This window comes from Gadus morhua, unplaced genomic scaffold (genome assembly GCF_902167405.1).
Source record: "Gadus morhua unplaced genomic scaffold, gadMor3.0, whole genome shotgun sequence".
Classification (NCBI taxonomy): Eukaryota; Metazoa; Chordata; class Actinopteri; order Gadiformes; family Gadidae; genus Gadus; species Gadus morhua.
In genome coordinates this window covers 101,596-124,773 of record NW_021963953.1, presented here as the reverse complement: position 1 = coordinate 124,773, position 23,178 = coordinate 101,596, and the positions used below count along the sequence as shown (strand labels likewise).

Below are 23,178 nucleotides of genomic sequence, written 5' to 3'. Positions count from 1 at the left end.
AGATGGACGCCCCTCCAGAGAGGAGAGGTAGGAGTTTCCAACAAACTAGTAGTTTTACTGACTGATATTTACAATTCAGGAAATATTTTTATTAAAAAGATACGGTGTGTGTGTGTGTGTGTGTGTGTGTGTGTGTGTGTGTGTGTGTGTGTGTGTGTGTGTGTGTGTGCACGTTCTCTCCACAGGCGACCCCAGGAGAGGTCAAAGGTTACGAGTGCTCAGTCTGTACAGCAGAATCAAACTGAGCTGATCAAGGTGTGTAAATGAAAAACTACATTTGACTTCAGCTCTTAACAGGGGTGACCTAAGGGGGGGGGGGGTAGTATAGTCTATATATTCCACCTCACTCTCTTTATTGCATGGTTCAGTCTAGCGTCGATCCAGTTTTCAGCACAGTCTTCCACTCGTTGAGCTTACAAGCAGAACAGACGGAGAACAGACTGTCAATAGTTTGACACGTCGTCGTTGAGGTAGAAGTGGGGTATCAGAAACAGAAACCTGAGGGCGAGGAAAAGGTCACCCAGTTTATACAAATAAAGGTTTTTATTTATTCACCTTCCTGTGGTGCCCATTATCACGGAGCTACCTAGTGAATCATATAATCTTATATCAATCAAATAGTTCTTCATCAAACATGAAATTCATGAATATGAATCAATGAATGAGGTAGACAGGTGGATGAACCGGGAAACTGTTTACTGAGGTCTACACAAAATTTCTTCTACATATCAACTATACAGCCAGGGTAGGTATGTGAATACTGACCCCTAGTGGTGAAAAGTAATAGCTGAGTATGAAGACAGTCTGTGTCTTTTGTGTCCTGTTCTGACATTACTGGCATCTGAAAAACTTTGGGAACAACTTGACCAAAATGTAAAACACCACTGAATTTCATGAATTTCTCAAGAGGAAAGCCTTTTGCCAGAACAGCAACAGTAATGAGCGATGCCACTCATGTACCTCTGACATTCATGCATCAATGGTCAATGACAGCAGGCTAAGTATTGGCTAATTAGCAGTAGGCTACACTAGAGCTAGTCTATCAATCTTGGGTGGTCAAATGGATTTTCTACGATGGTGGGTGGTCTAGGTCGGAGACCAAATATATTATTTGAAAAGGCCCACAATCTCTAGTGGTGCCCCTGGCTCTACATGGGCAATAAAAGCATCTCTTGTGGAGCTCCAGTTTTCCCTCTTTAGACCAGGGAGACGGTAATCTAGGACTGATGCTTCTGATATCCTCATTTAGTTCAAAGTAAAGTTCTCCTTGATGTTTGTTCTGTTCCAGAGGGCTGAAGAGAATGCACACGCTTTTCTAGACAAGGAGCTGAAGAAGCTCTGGAGGGATCTCTTCTCAGATTACCCACAATGCTCAGAGAGTCAGAGGGAGGACGAGGAGGAGGATGGTAAGATCGAGGAGCAGAGGAGGCGCGCCATAGAGGGAGTGGTAGACATCACAAAGCTCTGCCTGATGGAGATGAACCAGGAGGAACTGGCCGACAAGCTGGGGAGTGGTAAGATACTCATATATAGGTTAAATGGTTTGATCCAGATATGTAGGGTCATTGTGGGGGTATCAGATTGAATGGTTTGATCCTGATATGTAGGCTTATTGTGGGGGTATCAGCTTAAAGAATATTAAACATTAAACTGCAGATCAAGAGCAGATTAACTCAGTGGAAGAGATGCACCACTATCTTGTTATGTCTGGTTAGCAAGTCACTGATACCACTGATACTCAACAACGACAGCACTACTAATAAAGTTATAAGATCCATATAAAGTAGAATTTTATGATACTTTTTTCTTTACATCATAAATATTGCTTGGAAATATGAATGGTATGTTTCTTCTGGTTTGGGATTTAGGAGCTGTTGCGGTCCAGTGGCAACATGAACTCAAGGCTCATCTGAAGAAGAAGTTCCACTTTGTGTTCGAGGGAATCGCTAGAGCAGGAGAGCAGAGACCTCTGAATGAGATCTACACAGAGCTCTTCGTCACAGAGAGAGGTAGTGGAGAGGTCAACAAGGAACATGAGGTCAGACTGATTGAAAAGGATTCCAGGAAGCAAGCCAATGAGGAAACACCAATCAGATGTGAAGACATCTTTAAACCTTTACCTGGACAAGATAAACCAATCAGAACAATAATGACAACCGGAGTGGCCGGCATTGGTAAAACCGTCTTAACACACAAGTTCACTCTGGACTGGGTCGAAGGCAAAGCAAACCACGACCTTGACTTCACATTTCTCCTCACTTTCAGAGAACTGAATTTATTGAAAGGGAAAGAGTTTAGCTTACTCGAACTTCTTCATCATTTTTCTGTTGAAACCAAAGAATCAGGAATCTACAGATACGACCATGACCAAGTGGTCTTCATCTTGGATGGTCTGGATGAGTGTCGACTTCCTCTGGACTTCCAGAACAACCCGATCTGGACTGATGTCACAGAGCCGACCTCAGTGGACGTGCTGCTGACAAACATCATCAGGGGAGTCCTGCTTCCCTCTGCCCGCATCTGGGTAACCACACGCCCTGCCGCAGCCAATCAGATCCCTGCTGAGTGTGTTGACATGGTGACAGAGGTGAGAGGGTTCAACGACCCACAGAAGGAGGAGTACTTCAGGAAGAGATTCAGAGAGGGGACACTGGCCACCACAATCATCTCTCACGTCAAGAAATCTCGAAGCCTCCACATCATGTGTCACATCCCAGTCTTCTGTTGGATCACTGCAACAGTTCTGGAGGACTTCTTCAATACATCCAAGGGAGGAGAAGAGGTGCCCAAGACCGTGACTCAGATGTACAGCCACTTCCTGAGGGTTCAGTCCATACAGGGGGACAGGAAGTATCATGGGAGAGCTGAAACTGATCCACACTGGAGTTCAGAGAGCAGGGAGATCATTGTTTCTCTGGGGAAACTGGCTTTTAACCAGCTGGAGAAAGGCCAGCTGATCTTCTACGAGGCAGACTTGGCAGAGTGTGACATCGATATCAGAGCAGCCTCAGTGTACTCAGGAGTGTTCACCCAGATCTTTAAAGAGGAGTGTGGACTGCACCAGGACAGGATTTTCTGCTTCGTCCATCTGAGCATCCAGGAGTTTCTGGCTGCCCTTTATGTCTTTCTGTCCTACATCAACACTGGTGTCAACCAGCTCTTAGAAGAACATCCAACCTCCAGGGAAGCTGAACTCCTCCTCCTCTACCAGAGTGCTGTGGACAAGGCCTTACAGAGTGAGAATGGGCACCTGGACTTGTTCCTCCGCTTCCTCCTGGGCCTCTCTCTAGAGACCAATCAGATGCTCCTACAAGGTCTGCTGGGACCAAGAGGAAGTAAATTGCTGGGCAATCTAACTAAAAAAGATCCACTGGGACAGACAGGAAGGAGGTCACAAATCAATACCCAAATAGTCCATTACATCAAGGAGAAGATAGGTGGAGATCTCTCTCAAGAGAGAAGCATCAATCTGTTCCACTGTCTGAATGAGCTGAATGACAGTTCTCTAGTGGAGGAGATCCAACAGTACCTGACATCAGGAAGTCTCTCCACTGCATCTCTCTCCTCTGCTCAGTGGTCAGCTCTGGTCTTCATCGTACTGACATCAGAAGAGCAGCTGGACGTGTTTTACCTGAAGAAATACTCTGCTTCTGACGAGGGTCTTCTGGGGCTGCTGCCACTGATCAAAGCCTCCAAAACATCTCTGTAGGTTCACTCATAACATGTATTAACAATACAGCACTATACATAATACTAGAATATACAAGTTATAGTAAATTACAAAACATCTCTGACAGTGCACTAAGAACATGTATTGCAATGCACACAATACAATATACATAATACTAGAATACAAAAGTTATAATAACATACAACATGTATCTGTTGGCATACTTATAACATGTTTTACGATACACGCTATATACATAATTCTTTAAAAGTAATGTTACAGTTTTCAGAACTACAAAACAAATGTTATAGCATTTTTGTTAGTATCAACATTATACACCTAATATGTGACTACCATTTAAAGAGCTAATGTATAATCATTTGTTCAACTATCAGAAAAGTCTTCTAAAACCATTAATCACGGTTCTCAACATGTTCTGTTTTTTGTGTGAAGGCTGAACAGCTGTAAGCTGTCAGAGAGATGCTGCAAAGCTCTGGCCTCAGTTCTCAGCTCCAACTCCTCTAGTCTGAGAGAGCTGGAGCTGAGTACCAACGAACTGAATGATTCAGGAGTGAAGCTGCTCTCTGCTGGACTGGGGAGTCCACACTGTACACTGGAGACCCTCAGGTCAGTTTTACTCAAAGTGCAAACAGTTACACCACAAGGTTCGGTTTCAGAAGACTTAACTACTGCCCCCTGGTTTGAGAATCATACCTAAATTACCTCAAACTATATCAGATAATAACTCAATACCTTTGATGACCACATGTATTACGCCTGATTTCCACCGGGGACGTACGCGGCGCGGAATGGCTGCGAACTCTGCCCTGCGTCCATTTCCACCGGGCGCGTAACGGCAGCGTAGCGCTGCCTACGAGCCAGCCGTATTCACGCAAGATCACGCGATAATCCTAAACCTAGTGTACTCGCCTTCCACTCCCAAAACTACTGCAATTAAATGCCAGGCTTTGTCCTTTCTGAAATGTCCTTATAAAAAGGATGATTTATTGCATAAATTATTTTATGTTGCTCCACTTCGACAATTTGATTGACTGCTGACCTGGAGCCACCAGTCATGACGTAATAATGTTGATGTGAAGTTGTGATAGGCTACATGAGCATTGAGTATTGTGTTTTATTTTGAAAATTGACCGGATGCTCTATGGCTTTCACTTTTTCACTTCCTGCCCGGCTCGATCTGCTCTGTTGAAATTGACGCGGTTCAGCAACGGCTCGCGCCAAAAATAGAAGTGCTACGGAATGATAGCGCTGCGGCGCGGCGAGCCGCTCCAGGGACGCTGCTGAGACGTTCCCCAGCGTGCCCCGTGGAAAGGTTTCATTGATTAGAGTGGCAGCGATCAGCAGCGGTGACCGCGGCGCAGCCGTTCCGCGGCGCTTACCTCCCCGGTGGAAATCAGGCGTTAGAGTGGTGCCATTGGACATATTACACCTTGTTGTTTATGTGGGATGCGAAAACACAAAATATAATAAAAGTGCGCTCCCACAATCCCCTGTTAACGGGTCAGTGGTAGTTAAACAAATGAAGTTGCAGTATTTGCATCCATCAAAGTTTATCGGTCTAATTAAACCAGCAGCCAGACCAATGTAGATCCTGCCTTAGCTGAACCTCTGAAGCTAAGCAGGTGGGCTTGGTTAGTACTGGATGGGAGACCAACTGGGAACACTGAGCAGCTGCTGGAAGTGGTGTCGGTTGGTGGCCAGTAGGTGGCACTCTTCCCTCTGGTCAGAGCATAAATCCTGATGCCCCAGTGCAGTGACGGGGACACTGTGCTGTGGAAGGTGCCGTCCTTCAGAGGAGACGTAACGCCGAGGTCCTGACTCACTGAGGTTATTAAAGATCCCATGGCACTGCTTCTCACCTGTTACTGTCACTCCGGTAGAGTGCACGCTGGCGCGAATGGCTGCCGCTGCTCGCCGGGTCTGTGTTGTTTTCGTCTGCCCTTTCCCCTTTCCCCCCCTTCCTCCGGTCTGATTTCGATAAGTGCCACGTAGTCACAGCTCGAGCCTATTTGGATTATTCTATCGTTCTACCTGATATAATTTGACTTACCTGCCTGCCACGGACCTGTCGCTGTTGGTGCGCCGGCGTTCTCACCGGCCTAACTCGAGCTGTCCCTGCCATTGACAGAGTGCAGACTGAGATCTGTTCATCTGTTAGGCAGTTGGCCTATCAAGGTTTTGATCCAACTTGGCGGTGAGTTCTGCTGGCTATCCCGGTGATCCATGGGGAGGTAAAATGCGCCCGCCGCATATTCCTCTCGTCTTCCTCATCAACGCCTTGCTGTCCTTGTGGATACATACCTGCGGATCTATTATGGCACCGCAGGCCACAGTGGATTTAACCTACTCTGCACCTGACTTGCTTCAGTTAAACTCCTCGTCCCGTCGGCTGCCAACTGAAGTTTACAAACTTTGCACCAGCCTCGGCATCGTACGTCGGCCCCGGTTCCTACACCGAGGCGGTCGGCGTATAATCCACTTCTACGCCGTATCCGATAGCACCATCCCAACTGTGCTGTCGGCTCCGCTCACCCGATCGTCGACCAGACAACGTAGAAGTGGGGGCATTGATCCCCGAAAACCGACTGGCCCTGGCGGTGGAGCTAATGGGGATAACCTTCGCCATCTGGAGTTCGTACGCTGTACAAAATCGTCTATCTCACTGGCGGCAAAAGTGGCGCTACTCAACACCAGGTCGGTGTCGAATAAGACGTTCCTTTTGAATGACTTTTTCACTCAACGATGCCTGGATTTACTGTTCTTAACGGAGACTTGGTTAGGTGCGGGTGAAACATCCGTCTTTGGAGAATTTTGTCCAACTAACTGCTCCTTCCTTAGCATGCCTTCTGGGAGGGGTGGTGGTGTTGCTTTGGTTTTCAGGGATACATTCAAATTACGGCTACTTTCTGTGGGGTCTTATTCCACCTTTGAAATTCAATGCGTAATGGTGGAATCTACTTCAACTCCGTTAGTGTGCGATCTGGTCTGCAGGCCCTCGAAACCAAACAAGGACTTCATTTCAGAATTTTCTGACTTTCTGTCGCATTATATAACTTTGCATGATCGACTGTTGGTTTTGGGTGATTTTAATATCCACGTCTGCTGCCCAGATAAACCTATGGTTAAGGAATTCTGTCATCTGTTGGATTCTCTTGGCTTTATGCAACATATTAATCAGTCCACTCATGTACTCGGGCACACCCTAGACTTAATTTTATCCCATGGCCTGTCCATTGATAATGTTAATGTTGAGGATGCTTACTTATCCGATCACAAACCTATTGTATTCAATGTTAACATTTCTGATCCTCAATGCTCAGCCAAATCCCCTGATCGCTATGCACGCTACATAGGCCCTCTCACTGCCGAACAGTTTGCAGATAGCTTTCTAGCTAGTGATGTTGCTACTTCCATTTTAACTACTACTGATCCCCCCCCTTGTGCAGATGAACTACTGAGTATTTTCAACTCCTCATGCTCAGCAATCTTAGATTCCATTGCCCCCTTTAAGCTCAAACGCCCCAAACTCATATCACAACCATGGCTGGATGACACTACCCGCTCTCTCAGGCGAGCCTGTCGGACAGCTGAGCGAAAGTGGAAGAAAGATCACCTCACTGTTTCTTTCCAAATTTTCAAGAACTCTCTAGCAACATTCCAAACAGCAGCTAAAGCAGCTAGAGTTATACACTTTTCCAATATTATCAGTGAACACGTCCATCGTCCCAAAATCCTTTTTAGCACTTTAAACTCAATCATCAATCCACAAGCCCCCTCACAAGTCGAGCCATCCACTGACATCTGCACGACATTTATGAAATGTTTTATTGACAAAATCAATCACATTAGGCAGTCTTTCACCCCCTCATCACCAGTCACTTCCCTGCATCACTTAGGCGTTAGGCCTTCAGCTCTTTTTGACCATTTCCTACCAGTGTCACTAGAGGAACTAAGGGACATTGTTAGGGTCATGAAGCCCTCAACTTCTCCTAACGATGCTGTCCCCTCCAAAATAATAAAAGACGTCTTTGACTCAATCGGCCCAAGTATTCAGGTCATCCTCAACTCTTGCCTGACCAGGGGTTTTGTTCCTGCAAGTTTTAAGCAGGCGGTTGTCCAGCCACTGCTTAAAAAACATAACCTGGATGCAAAATGTCCAAGAAACTACCGTCCAATCTCTAAATTACCTTTTATTTCAAAAATCCTGGAAAAGGTGGTTTTATCACAACTATTGCCCTTTTTAAACCATGCCGAGATTTTAGAACCCTTCCAATCAGGTTTTAGATCACGTCACAGCACTGAGACATCCTTATTGAAAGTAACAAATGACCTGCTCCTCACTCTAGACTCTGGAGAAAATGCCATTTTGATCTTACTAGACCTCAGTGCCGCCTTCGACACTGTCGACCACAACACCCTCTTGTCGCGCTTAGAGCAGTGGGTTGGTATTAGTAGCACAGCTCTTCAATGGTTTTCCTCCTATCTCACCAATAGATCTTTCACAGTGTCTATCGGACAGTTCTCCTCACCCTCTGCCCCTGTGTCCTGTGGGGTTCCCCAGGGGTCCATTTTAGGCCCTGTCCTCTTCTGCCTATACATGCTCCCTCTAGGGAATATAATCAGGAAGCATAACATTGCATTTCACTTTTATGCTGATGACTCGCAATTATATCTCCCTCTCAAATCTACAGACTCGCTCCAGACCCTCCTTGACTGCCTTGAGGAGGTAAAAGTTTGGCTGGGTAGTAACTTCCTCCAAATTAATAATGACAAAACGGAAGTCATTATTTTTGGCCCTTCCAAATCCAAAACCCCTCGCACGGCCGATTTAGGTATTCTCTCCCCCTACGTCAAATCCCACTCCAGAAACCTGGGTGTCATCTTTGATTCTAATTTCTGCTTTGACAAGCAAATTGCTGCTGTGGTCAAGAGCAGTTTTTACCAGCTCAGAGTCATTGCCAAGATGAAACCCCATTTATCACTTCACAATCTGGAAATAGTAATACACGCCTTCATCACATCACGGCTGGATTACTGCAACTCTCTTTACCTAGGACTCCCTCAATCACTCCTCTCTCGCCTTCAGTTGGTCCAGAGCTCCGCAGCAAGGCTGCTGACTGGATCCAGAAAGCGGGATCATATAACCCCCATCCTAGCATCCCTTCACTGGTTGCCCATCCAGCACAGAATTCATTTTAAAACCGTACTTATGGTTTTTAAAGCCCTAAATGGCCTGGCCCCGCCCTACATCACAGAGCTCATCCACCACCACTCAGCACCCAGGTCCCTAAGATCAGGTAGCTTGGGTCTCTTACACGTTCCACGCACTAGGCTAAAACAGAGGGGTGACAGGGCTTTTGCTGTGGCTGCCCCCCGCCTTTGGAACGAGCTGCCGCCTGCAGTCAGAAACGCTCCTTCCATCACCATTTTTAAATCTAGGCTTAAAACACACCTTTTCTCCCTGGCCTTTCCTCCCCTTTTGTGATATCTTGTTTATTTTATATGTTTTTATCTATGTCTATGTATGTGGTATGTGTTCCTTTATATGCCTCTTTGCACCATGTACGGCACTTTGGCCAGTTAAAACTGTTTTTAAATGTGCCTATAAATACATTTTACTTACTTACTTACTTACTTATCGCAAAAATAGTAGGGAATTCCCCGGGAGGGACCTGGCTAAAACTGCCCAACCAGGGTCATTCATCTGGCCCCCTATTCATCCCCTCACTCTCCACCTCAAGCTGGTGTGTAATTGATTGATTGAAATTATTGAAATTCTTTATTGACACATGCACAAACGTAAGCATACAAATGTACAGGTCAAAAGGATAACACATAAAAGCCCATGGGCTTATTTCCATGGTGGTCCCTTGGTAGTGTAAGCATGTATATAGGTGTATGTAAGTGTGTGTGTTAAAGGTAATGTACATGACTGTGCGGTCAATAAGGTAAAATATGACATTCCAATCACACATTCACAATTCATGTGTGGTGAGCGTTCTGGCGCAGATTGGCTGCCGTGCATCACCCATGTGGATGCTACACATTGGTGGTGGTTAGTGAGGTCCCCCCTTCACTGTAAAGCGCTATATGAAGTCAATAGAAGGTGACTTGAAAAGCGCTATATGAATGTATAGTTCATTTCAAGTTCATAAATTTGTTGCCATGACTGTATAAGGTCTTTGTTATGTCATCATTTTTTTACAGATATACTTGATATATATTTTATCTTCAGAACTTCAATTGAAGACATAAAATACAGAATAAGGTCAAACAATTTAAGATGTAGAAATACAGAACAATATATGTAGAAATGCAGAGCAACATAAAACAATTTAATATGAATAAATACCGAAAAACATAAAACTATTGATTGTGTAGAAATACAGAACAACATAATAGGATTGAATATGTAGAAATGGAACAAAATAGAACTATTGAATATGCAGAAATACAAAGCTACATAATTGAATATGTTGAAATACAGGACAACATAAATTAATATGTCGAAATACAGAACATAAAACGATTGAATATGTTGGAATGCAAAGCAACATAAAACTATTGACTATGTAGAAATATACAGAACAGCATAATTGAAAATATAGATATACAAAACAAAAAAAAGATTGAATGTGTAGGAATACATAAACATAAAAAGATTGAATATGTAGGAATACATAGCAACAGAATACGTTTGAATATGTAGAAATACAGAATAATATAAATCTATTTAATATGTAGGAATACAGAATAACATCAAACGTTTGAATATGTAGAAATACAGAGCAACATAAAACGATTGAATATGTAGAAATACAGAACAATACGAATCTATTTAATATGTAGGGATACAGAATAACATCAAAGGTTTGAATATGTAGAGAAGCAAAGCCCCAGAGGGGTTTCATAGTCATCCTTGTTTTGAAGCCCGGTAAAAGTGTCTGAAGCCAGGAAGGGCAAGTGCCCTTAGTGTTTTAGGTTTTTGTATATGAGCTTAAGCACATTTATGATGATTGATCAAAATAAAAGGTTGAATTAATGAATCAATAATCTCACAGAAGGAAGCATTGGGACTGATAGAGCGCTGAAGGCCCTCCTTGGCTCCACAGCCCTCTGCTTCGTTAGGTCTGACTCTGTTCACACAGAGTTCAGGATCCCTACGGCCATCAGGGGACTGCTGGAGGAAGTTTGAATGTCCACAGTCATCTCCTTGAGCTCACTCCCTGATCCCTGATAGCAGCGAGGAGAGCGGAGGCGCTAGCATCACTGGACGTCCTCCCCTCCAGTGTGGCCCCATGGCGGCCCTGTGCTGTTCGTTAGCTACACCATGTTTCTCCTGTGAACTAGTTGGATCTTTTAAGCACTTTTAATCTCAGTTCCTAACATGTTCTTTTTATTGTGTGCAGGCTGAATTCCTGTGATCTGTCAAAGGGATGCTGTGAAGCTCTGGCCTCAGCTCTCAGCTCCAACTCCTCTAGTCTGAAACACCTGGACCTGAGTTCCAACGATCTGCAGGATTCAGGAGTGAAGCTGCTCTCTGCTGGACTGGGGAGTCCACACTGTCCACTGGAAACTCTCAGGTCAGTTTTACTTAACGTGCAAACAGTTCTGTATCAGGAGAATATTAAAAAACGACTACTTGCCCCTGGTTTGAGGATCAATCCTAAATGCGTCTAAATATATAATCGAATGACTCAGTACCTTTGCTGACCACGTTTATCATTGGACATATTACACCTTGCTGTTATGTGGGATGCGAAAATGAAAAGTTGAAAAGTTATCCGAGTTGCCATTGGATCTTTTCAATTGTATACACAAAATGTAATAATAGTGCCCTCCCACAATCTCCTGTTAACGGGACAGTGGGAGTTAAACAAATGAAGTCACAGTATTTGCATCAATCAAAAGTTATTGTGGCGAGCAGCACAGGAATGACCCGACGGGAGACCAGGGCCCCGTTTCCCGAAGCATCGTTAGCCTAAGTGGTTCGTGAAGTTCGATGTAGGATCATCGTACAGTTTTCACACCGTTTCCCGAAAGCATCGTTGCGTAACGAAGGTCATGAAAACACTCGTAGCTAACGAGGGCTCCAGGGTACTCGTAGGGTGCTAAGAGCATCGTTACTATAGCCTCAGTGGAGTCACCTGCTGGACATTCAGTGGTATTGGATGTGTTTTATTAAAACATCAAATACACATCCAATTCCAGCTGGCACCATTTCGCAATACCCCCAAAACAGTCGTTATCGCCGATATATTACTCATAGACTACTGTTAGATTTAAAAAGCAAAGACAGAGACGTGTTAGAAGTCAACAACAACATAATTCATTGCAGCAATTTAAAATTCCAAAAATACACGTGCAGCCGAAATGTACTGACCAAACGCCACGTCCCAAGGCAACCCTCTCACAAGGCAAATAATGAAATCAAATGATTCCATTGCTCTTGTGTGGGAGGTCGCTTTCGAGCTGCACTTGCTGTCTCCCTCTGATTTTAATTCAGCCATCGTGGTTGGTCCTCGTATTGATTAATGACAGAAGACATACCGTACATGAATCATGCTGAGACCAGCGGGTGTCGAAGAATTTCTGCAGGCGTTTTTTATTGCGATTGTTTGCCATAAAGCACTGTAGGTGCTTCGGTGAGGCTGTGTTTAAGTTCATTATTAATTGGACCGTGTCTAGACAGTAACGAACATCCCTGACCTTAGTGGAGTGCACAATCAAGAGTGTGGTTTCTGCAGTGAACGTAGACTGCTGCGGGAAACTGTGCTGCGATGCATGCCTGAATGCCGCGCGCTTTCCCGCTTACATTACCAGCACCATCATAAGGCGTTTTTACATTGCCAAATATGCCGTCTTATGCACACCTTTTTCGCGGCACGATCCACGCGTTAACACTACCCGAGGTAAATTGCCAGCTTGAGCTAGCACCCCGATTTAGTTGATTTAGTCAGCAAAATAAAGAATATGTTGGCGTTTTTGCACATGGAAATAGTTTATCACGTTTGTAGCCTACACTCAGTTGGAACTCATTTTTGCATGCGGGTGTCTTCATCATAAAAAGAATAAAAACATGGAGTATGCAAATTATTCTAAGGAGGTCTAGACTCTGTGCGCAGCCCCGCCTTCTCCAGTGAACCAAGAAAGCCTGCACCGTGACGAACGTGGGATTTGACCTCCTCGGTTTTTGTGATTTTTGTAATATGGAATTGTTTCAGGGGGGAAAATGCCTCGAAAGAATAAGCAAACAGTGCGTTCAAGATTGGTAATGATAAAGCATATGTCAGCCTAGGCCTAATCAAATGTGTTTTAATATCGTCAGTATTCATATTATATTGTAGTCTTTTCTTTTCGTAGGATACTCTGCTGTTAGCCTTGATGGGGACATATTTGAACCCTTTTTAACCCTATTTTCCTGCGACATTCCTGCGTCTCCCCATCCTACAGAGCCCATTTCAGCACCGTGTCAATGGACAGTTACAAGTTAAATGTCGTTAGAGCAATGCACGTGCGTTCATGTTAAGAGGAGTTTCAGGAAACGCTCCAAAGTAATTTACGAAGGTTCGCAAGATCCTTCGTGAGAATGATCGTACGAGCTTGGATCCATCGTTATCGGGAAACGGGGCCCAGGTTTAAAGAAGTTACACAATACACGCAAGACCCAGAGAGTTTCCTACACACACACACACACACACACACACACACACACACACACACACACACACACACACACACACACACACACACACACACACACACACACACACACACACACGACTCCCTTGGTGGCGGTGCCGCTTCCCCCCGAGCCTCCCAGGATCCTTTGCGGCACCCGGACATGGTGACCACGGCCGTGATCACCACGATATAGTTTACAGAAGGATAATGTATCATCATTTTTACATAACTATCAGAAAAGAAAAGTTTCTGATGGGTGATTCAGAAAAGTCTAATAAAACATTATATCAGGGTTCCTAAAATGTTCTGTTTATTTTTTGTGAAGGCTTAATGGCTGTGGTCTGTTAGAGGAATGCTGTGAAGCTCTGGCCTCAGTTCTCAGCTCCAAATCCTCTAGTCTGAGAGAGCTGGACCTGAGTACCAATGATCTGCAGGATTCAGCAGTGAAGCTGCTCTCTGCTGGACTGGGGAGTCCACACTGTACACTGGAAACTCTCAGGTCAGTTGTATTCAACGTGCAAACCTTCACAGCACAAGGATCTATATTAGAGTACAAAAAAAACTACAATAAAGACATTCAATGTTCAGATTTAAGGCGATAAAGTCAAAATTCACACCCCTAAATAATATTTTCTTACAAGAATTACTCAACATATTGCTATCGTTGTTGCCATGACAATATAAGTTGAATGTTATATAAGTACAGTTTACTATTTTTTATTATTCTTATTCTACCTATTCACATGTAGTCTGGCTTTTTTAAAGCTTATTATTAGCACATTAATTTAAAAAAAATTAACATTGCCATAACTTCTCTTTCAATTATGGAAAATGTTAAAGACATAAACACAGTAACATGGTCTTTTTATTTTGTGTGTGAAGGCTGAATGTCTGTCAGCTCTCAGAGAGATGCTGTGAAGCTCTGGCCTCAGTTCTCAGCTCCAACTCTTCTCGTCTGAGAGAGCTGGACCTGAGTACCAATGATCTGCAGGATTCAGGAGTGAAGCTGCTCTCTGCTGGACTGGGGAGTCCACACTGTACACTGGAAACTCTCAGGTCAGGGTTAGGGTTAAATGTGTCGGTTTGTTTAATAGTAAGGGGTGATCCAAGACTAGGTGGGCTGTGATCTAAAAGAACAGACGACACGTGTCTAAAGCCCAGTTCAGACCAAAGATTAGCCTCGCAACGACTTGCAACTCGCAACTCCTTCCAACTCCTTGCGACGAGACGGGCTGCGACGTTCTAAACATGGGGCAGTTCAAAGTGCTGCACCGGGCGGCGACGTCAGGTGGTTTCCCTAGCAACTGTGAACGCTCTGGCTCAGCTCAGAGAGCCGCAACAACATCTGCATCACGCTAAAAAAGTAGCCTAACTTAGGTTTGCGATTAGGTTGCTTGAGCTAGCACCCCAATTTACCCTCCCGGACCCTACACACACATTGGCGGTTTATTGGGTTTCATTCTGATGTAAATGCGACGGCTCCGCGGTTCCGGGGGGGGCGGGGGCTTGGGTAGAGGTGTTGCTGCGCTGTCTCCACAGAGACAACGCAGCGATATCATCAGGAGCAGTTCTAACTGGGGAATAAGTGACACCGCGAGCTGCTGATCATGTAGACGCATTGAACAAAGAAGTTGAAAGATGGTGCGATCTACAAGAGAGACACAGAGGAACTGTCCTTGGAGGCTTTTGTCGGGATAAAAAACAAGTGGTCAGGAAATTAAAGAATATGTTGGTGTTTTTGCACTAAATAATTAATCGCGTTTGTAGCCTACACCCAGACGTGAACTCATTCTTGCATGCGGGTGTCTTCATTCAAAAAAAAAAAAAAAACATTCGGGAATATGCAAATGATTCCAAAGAGGTCTAGACCCCGTGCGCAACCCGCCTTCTCCAGTGAACCATTGAAGCCCACGCCGTGACAAAAGGGGGATATGACCCCCTCGGTTTTACACGAGAAACTTGAGGTAAGACGGTGAAATCGCCGGGTGCACCAAGCCGCGACCGTACCGGCTTGGCAGTGTAAGAAAGCCTGAAAAGGAGAAGACGGCGAGTTAGAAAGCCGAGAATTTGAAGCCTACTTAGCTCTACTTCAGGCCTACTTCAGCGGCATAAACAGGGTGCCTACGCCAATCTTTGTAGAGAGATTTCTATGGGCAAAAACTGTTGGTTTATTTTTATTGATCTCCATCGAGAATTTGTGTGTAAAGGAGGGGGGACTCTGCTATATTCTCGCCTTCCTACTTTGTAAAGCGCATTGTAGGCCTGTAGCTTTTGGACCGATATTTCATACATAATCACAACCAAAATGTGGAATTAATCAAATAAATTACAGATAAATAATAGAATAGAATATTACTGAAATGGCCACTTTTTGGTTGAACACATTTGAACTAAATAATTACGATCCCCCAATATTGACCTGAAGATGGCGCCACTGATTGGTAGACTGTCGGAATGGCAGTAGGCCAACTAAAAGGTGTCTGAATGGGGGCATTCTGGGAATGGCCGCATGTAACCATAACAACGTTTATAGCTAACATATACTGTGGACAGTACGGGACCGGGACGGAGTTAGACCGTGATGTACAAGTTGTTCTGTGCTGTGTCCTGATTGGTTGAAGAGAAATAGGTACGTCATTGTGTTCTAAAACTGGACCTGGCGATTTGACGTGTTCAATCTCTGGCGTCTCCAGAGATTGAACGACAGATCCCCGACAGATTCAGCATCATTATTCATTTGTAGGCTGGGGTCACCGTGTCAGCAGAGCACAGATGGGAGGATGAGAGGCCAGACGAGGAACAGAACTTTAGAGGAAGAGGATTTCAGGAACGTTAAAAAGGGTTGTTTATTTTTGCTTTCTTGTTAGCTGCTAGTCTGTTATGAGTTAACAGGTTATTCTAGCTGACAGAATACTGCCAGAATGCTGCTAGCATGTTATGTATGTTATATGTGATGTAACTCTGGCCAGCTGATGTGAGGGTTAGGGGTTGCTGTCTGTATGTTATGGATGTTATGTGTTATATGTTATGTAACTCTGAGGAGTTGCCATTAGTGTAGACATGGTGATGAGGCTCTAGACGGGCTGTGATCTAAAATAAATCATAAAGCTTTTTGTTGTTCTTCATATGGAATTGATACTTTATTAACCTGTTTACTTCAGTAAGAACTATTCTCATCCAGATAGAATAAATAAAGGTGTGTGTGTGTGTGTGTGTGTGTGTGTGTGTGTGTGTGTGTGTGTGTGTGTGTGTGTGTGTGTGTGTGTGTGTGTAGGTTGTCTGGCTGCCAGGTCACACAGGAAGGCTGTGCTTATCTGGCCTCCGCTCTGAGCTCCAACCCCTCCCATCTGAGAGAGCTTGACCTGAGCTACAATCACCCAGGAGACTCAGGAGCTGCGCTGCTCTCTGCTGGACTGGAGGATCCACGCTGGAGACTGGACACTCTTAGGTATGGAGAGGACAGCTCACCACTCAGAGAAAATGCCTCCTACAAGGATTCAACCCTCTGCTAGATGAAATGGTTTGAAAAGGCAGCTGTAACTTATGTTGTGTAGAAAGTGATGAGACAGCAGATGATGAAGGTGAATGTTTCAACATGCTGCTCTCACTTTGTTTCCCCCCCCAGTGTGGAGCACAGTGGAGTGTGGAGGCTGAAACCAGCTCTAAAGAAGTGTAAGTGTCTGTTTGATTCATCACAACGCACACTGACTATTGAGAGGGAAAGTCCATCCACACAGAAGGAGGTGACGTCTGTTCATTCAGATATCTGGGAATGAAGCTGATGACTGACATCATGTATCTTACATATATAAACATTAACATAATTGATGTGATAATATCATGAGTGATGATTTTACAACATTGGACATAACACCATAATAATCAGGATACTGTTAATCATAATTACATGTCTATTTTATATACAAAAACTATTAAATTATACTATCATCTTGTCACTATTATAATAATTATAGTTTTAATTCCAGTCATTACATTAGCTATAGTACATAATAATCATATTAACATGTTTTGAATGATGCATGTGTTTCACCTTAGATTTCAATTAGAGCTGGTGATGCTGTTTATTTAATAATGATGACGATGATGATGATGATAATTATAATTAATAATATTGGTTTAGCAGCCTAATCATGTTCCTCCCGTCAGATGCCTGTGAACTCACACTGGACCCAAACACAGCCCACAGACGACTCTCTCTGTCTGAGGACAGCAGGAAGGTGACGTGGGTTGAAGAGGACCAGTCGTATCCGGATCACCCAGAGAGGTTTGACGCCTGGGGGCAGGTGTTTTGTAGAGAGGGTCTGCCTGGCCGCTGCTACTGGGAGGTAGAGTGGGGAGGACAGGTTTATATAGGAGTGGCATACAGAGGAATGACAAGGAGAGGAGCGGGTACTGACAGCTGGCTGGGATGGAACAACAAGTCCTGGTGTCTTGTTTGTCATGACGACAATGATGGTGCTACCTACACTGCCTATCACAACGGTAGTTCAACATCCATGCGTCTCCCCCCCCCTCGCTCTAACAGAGTAGGAGTGTATCTGGACCGGCCTGCTGGCTCTCTGTCCTTCTACAGAGTGTCCCCAGGTGGAGGAGGGTCCTCAGACACACTGACACACATCCACACCTTCCAGGCCTCCTTCACCCAGGAGGTCCTCCTCCCTGGGGTTGGGTTAGAAAAGAGTGGTTCCTCAGTGTCTCTGGGAGTGTCCATTGTAGATACACAAACACACACACAGACCCATTGAAAAGCACACACATGTAGACAGTCATAAACACACCCAAACCAACAAACATATGTACATGACTCTACACACACACACACACACACACACACACACACACACATATACACACACACACACACACACACGCACACACGTGCACAGACTTATTTACACGTACACAGACTTATTTACACAGACATGCACTCACACACACACATTCTTCATGGATCCAAACCCACAGCAGGTCTGTGTGCCGGTGGTAAGCAGCAGGTAACATCAGTGTCTCTCGTGGTTCATCTCTCAGCCCTCTCTGTGTTCAGCTGGGCTGCTGAGCGTCAGATTAGAGGGGGCCGCTTGGGTCTGGGGGGGTCCTCACAGTCCTGACGTTGTTGAGGACCAGCTGTTAGGGGGACGTTTGAATACCTGTGGACCCATGGACGTACCTGTAGTGCATCGGGTTGTTGAGCAGCAGCTGTTGGTGCTCTGAGGGGTCAACCCGTTCAGTGGAAGTACAACACTTTGTGATTGATTTAAATGCTCCACTGAACTCCAAATGCTGCATTTTTTTGGGCTTCTGGAAGGTTCAGCATAAACCATGAAGGGAAGTAAAATGTGTTTTAATTGTTGATTGATGGTACGCTATTTTACTACAATATTTTATGTATTTTCAACAGCGTTTTAAAGGAATCCAAAATCAGTTTATATTTTGCCATGCCTGACATGGAACGTGATTTAAAGCAGATTTAACAACATAATCATGAATGATGATAAGAGTTCTATGGGAAAGGGTAACAATGTTGTAAATTACTTTCAACAGATGATCGTTTCTTTGTGTTCTTTTGGGAACAAGTCAACATGTTCAGTCATTAAAGAGGCCTTATGATTTGTAATTGTTCATAAAATCATAATGTTAATAAACTACTCAGTGGGTCAAATTAACGTTCACGTGTGTTCAGACGTTTCTTCCCGTTAGTTCATTTGAAATCCAAGTCTTCTGGAAGCGTTACATCCAACACAACAGTGGAGTCTCCATTCACCCCTTCATCAGTGTGGAGGGAGGATATTACCACACACACAATAGTGGAGTCGGACTCTTTTAATCACACACGCATATACAAAAACAAAAAGTAGGTAAAAAGGTGGCTAAACAGACAGGCAAAACAGACAGGCTAAGCTTGCCAGAGCCTAGCCTATCTGGCGAACTCTGCTGTCTGATTGGTTCAGAAACAGCAGGCCTGTGGTAATGCATCAGGCCCTTAGATGGTATTTCACGTTACATGGTGCAAAGGTTTCCTTACGTCCTCATCTCCTCCCTCCTTATCCTTGCTGTCATTGGACGGTGGGTTAGCTGGATGCAGTCCTCCAGGTAGTACCACACACACACACACACACACACACACACACACACACACACACACACACACACACACACACACACACACACACACACACACACACACACACCTTGTCAATCAAAATCAAACCATTTTCATATTTTTATTGATACATTTTGGGACCGATAAGGTGCTCTGATTTTTGTAGTTTCCCAGATTATCAATCTCTTCAATTTTGATTTTTTTTTTTTCTGTTAATATACAATACTGATATTTTGTCATTTTGAGAACGCAAATATCTGCTGACCTTCTCCCCGAAGTCGAAGCAGGGCGAGGGGAAGGTCATGTCCTGGCTGCTGAAGGACAGTCGACGGAGGTCTTGTGGATGAGGGCGTCGCATCATTCCGGGGTCAGGATCCCCCACCTCTCCATGTAGACGCACACGTTGGGGTAGGAGCCCAAAGGTCAACAGGCTGACCCCCACATCCAGACCGTTGTCTGCCCCCTCCGCGTTCAACACCCGGCTCATCAGACCCTCTGATAAACACACGCATGGTTCTCAGGTTAGACACACGTCATACGATGACCCATTACCAACATTTCAGACCGACTACCTGAAGACCAAAACTCCATCCGCAGGCCAAATGTCGATGAAATGCAAGAAAAGCAACAGAGCCACGATGTCTGCATGCAGGGGTTTGACTCAGGGCAGAGCAAGCAGGGGCTGGGGGAATAGGAATCCATTCATGGGAGAATCGGGACTCTTTGATTGAGCGATACTTGATTGAGCAACGTTGTCAGGTTGACACAAATCAGCACTTTCCTATAGAGTGCGCTCCATAGGAAAGAACTGATTTGTGTCTACCTGACAACATTGCTCAATCAAGTATCTCTTAATGTTATGCATACTCGACAATCGTCCATTTGCATTGAGGACCTGTAGAATAGAAACCACAACGTAAACCTTCCAAAGAGATCGAAATACCGTACCACAATATTTACAGAATCTCAGTATTCACACAACAGCTTTTCATATCGCATCGTCCCGGCTGATTCGAGACCCTAGAAGAGACTCCGGTGGGCGGGGCAAGGGGGGACGTGAACCAATCACCTTCAGGGAAGCCAGAGATGGTGAGGATGTCCTCCAGCTGGACCTTGGCCTCCAGGGTCATCCTCAGGGTGGACGTGTTGAGGCGCTTCTGCTCACAGAAGTTCCTCACCGTTACACACGCACGCACGCACGCACGCACGCACGCACGCACGCACGCACACACACACACACACACACACACACACACACACACACACACACACACACACACACACACACACACACACACACACACACACACACACACACACACACACACACACACACACACACACACCAGAAGTGAAGACTAGAATAGAGTTGATTTCTAAAATTGCTGGTTTGGTCATGTGTTGTTTAATTCAAACCACATCGTATAACATTTATAGCGCCTAGAAGGGCTGCAATAGTAACTGGGGCCCCATCCTATTGTTCCCCCTAGCCCTAGATTTGAGCCCTAGCCCTAGAAGTTGTGCGTTCCCTCGGAGGGGTAGGGTGATCCAATACTTAGGGGCAAGAGAGAGGGCCTATTTCCCCTTAAAGTCCCTTGGCAGCTCGCCAGCTCGGTACCTCACTTACAGCCAAGGGAGTATCACGTATGACCCAGGACACGTTGAGAACTCAGCAAGCGGCTATGTTTCTCAAACTGTTATACATTATGTTAAATTATTTATCCGTAGACTGGATTTAACTCTACGATCTGAATGTGTAGGTTGTCTTATTTTCGACACAAGGGTGACATCTTCAAACGTGAATGAAAATAGTAGTAGGCTCCTTCCTGTATTGTAGACACGTTGGTGCTGCGCGTGACGTAGGGGAGCACGTTCACTACGCTAATCTGCATAATATTAATGATAGTGGTGTCACATTTCATAGGGAGCGATCTTCACTATCACTTCACTCTTTACTGTGGAGGGAAGTGTTCTCGTTAAGGGGAGAGTAATGGGACAGGGCCTAGTACTCATCTAACGAAGCAAGGATCAACAATATAAAGTCACTGATTAAAATACTAACGTTCCTTCCCTAAGGTAACTGTTGGAAAAGCGACGAGTAACTTCAATACAAGCACTAGTAGCTCAAATGGGTTTGGCTTCTGGACGCAGTGTTCAAACATAGATACAGAATAGATGGGAATGAGCGCTGGTGGTGGGGAACAGGACACCCACTTGAAGAGGCCTCCCATGATCATCATCCCCTCCCCCCTCCCCCTCTTCCTCCTCCACCACCACCTCCACCGCCTCCTCCTCCTTCTTCACCTCCTTGTCCCCCTCCTCCTCTTCCCCTCCTCCCTCCTCTATGATATGTAAACGAGCGGTTATGGTGGGAGCAGGACGCTCCCTTGAAGATGCCTCCCATGACCATCATCTCGCCCAGGCGGGGCTCCTTGGGATGTTGGGAACAACAAGTCAACATTCTTCCCTTTAGTTAAAGTCTCCAGTCACCCCTTCATCAGTGGGGAGGGAGGATATTACCACACACACAACAATGGAGTCTCCATTCACCCCTTCATCAGTGTGTGGAGAGGTTATTTCCACACACACAACAGTGGAGTCTGAACACATACGCATATACTAAAACAAAAGTAAGTAATCTGGTGGGCTATATACACACACACACGCTCACATACACACATTAACATACGCACAGACACATTACAGAGTTACAATTATGTTTATTGATTTAATCTAGAAATCTCGCTGAAGTTCCTTCCTTCATGAAACATAGATAATATAACTGTCATCAGAGTTAGTGAGGAGCTTCTACTGCTAACCCTCCAACGTGTTTCAGGACATGAGTTTAACTTATCTAAATCATTTGTAGTTCAAGTTATGCGAGGGGGCACCATCAGTGAGGATTGATTCAACACCAGTAAGACACCAGTGAGACACCAGTGGGACATTAGTGGGACACCATGCAGTGAGACACCAGGGGGACACCAGTGAGACACCAGTGGGACACCAGTAAGACACCAGTGGGACACCATGCAGTGAGACACCAGGGGGACACCAGTGAGACACCAGTGGGACACCAGTGGGACACCAGTGAGACACCAGTAAGACACCAGTGGGACACCAGTGAGACACCAGTGGGACACCAGTGGGACACCAGTGAGACACCAGTAAGACACCAGTGGGACACCAGTAAGACACCAGTGAGACACCAGTGAGACACCAGTGGGACACCAGTAAGACACCAGTAGGACACCAGTGAGACACCATTGGGACACCAGTGATACGTTCTGCCTTTCTCCCAGAACAAACAAAGGACTGAGGCCTCCTCAGTGCTGCCCCTGCTGGCCGGACCTCCACACTGCAGTCATGTCCAGTAGATAGACGATAGCCCAGAGCTGAGGGCCGCGCCCTCATTCTCCCTGCTCCCCTGATCCTCACCCCTGAGAGGGTCCTAAACGCTGGGCCTTCTCTTTAGTCCTGGGGGGCTCTCCCTCACAGCAGAGGGGTCCTAAACGCTGGGCCTTCTCTTTAGTCCTGGGGGGCTCTCCCTCACAGCAGAGAGCTCCTAAACGCTGGGCCTTCTCTTTAGTCCTGGGGGGCTCTCCCTCACAGCAGAGGGGTCCTAAACGCTGAGCCTTCTCTTTAGTCCTGGGGGGCTCTCCCTCACAGCAGAGGGGTCCTA

The 23,178-nt window shown here is 45.3% G+C and overlaps 1 protein-coding gene across 1 annotated transcript; it reads left to right on the top strand.

The window, feature by feature from the left end:
* The first annotated feature begins 1,255 nt into the window (after positions 1 to 1,255).
* LOC115538211 (NACHT, LRR and PYD domains-containing protein 12-like) lies at positions 1,256 to 18,174 on the top strand. Its single transcript, XM_030349875.1, has 8 exons — positions 1,256 to 1,514; positions 1,869 to 3,705; positions 11,101 to 11,274; positions 13,701 to 13,874; positions 14,258 to 14,431; positions 16,650 to 16,823; positions 17,001 to 17,047; positions 17,543 to 18,174. Exons 1-8 carry the CDS (start codon positions 1,271 to 1,273, stop codon positions 18,139 to 18,141), a joined length of 3,423 nt encoding a protein of 1,140 aa, XP_030205735.1. The 5' UTR covers positions 1,256 to 1,270; the 3' UTR covers positions 18,142 to 18,174.
* Positions 18,175 to 23,178: the final 5,004 nt, after the last annotated feature.

Coding starts and splice junctions, on each gene's coding strand:
- LOC115538211 (XM_030349875.1), top strand. CDS start 1,271: ATGTTTGTTCTGTTCCAGAGGGCTGAAGAGAATGCACACGCTTTTCTA. Junction 11,275..13,700: donor TGTCCACTGGAAACTCTCAG/GTCAGTTTTACT, acceptor TTTTTTGTGAAG/GCTTAATGGCTGTGGTCTGT. Junction 14,432..16,649: donor TGTACACTGGAAACTCTCAG/GTCAGGGTTAGG, acceptor GTGTGTGTGTAG/GTTGTCTGGCTGCCAGGTCA.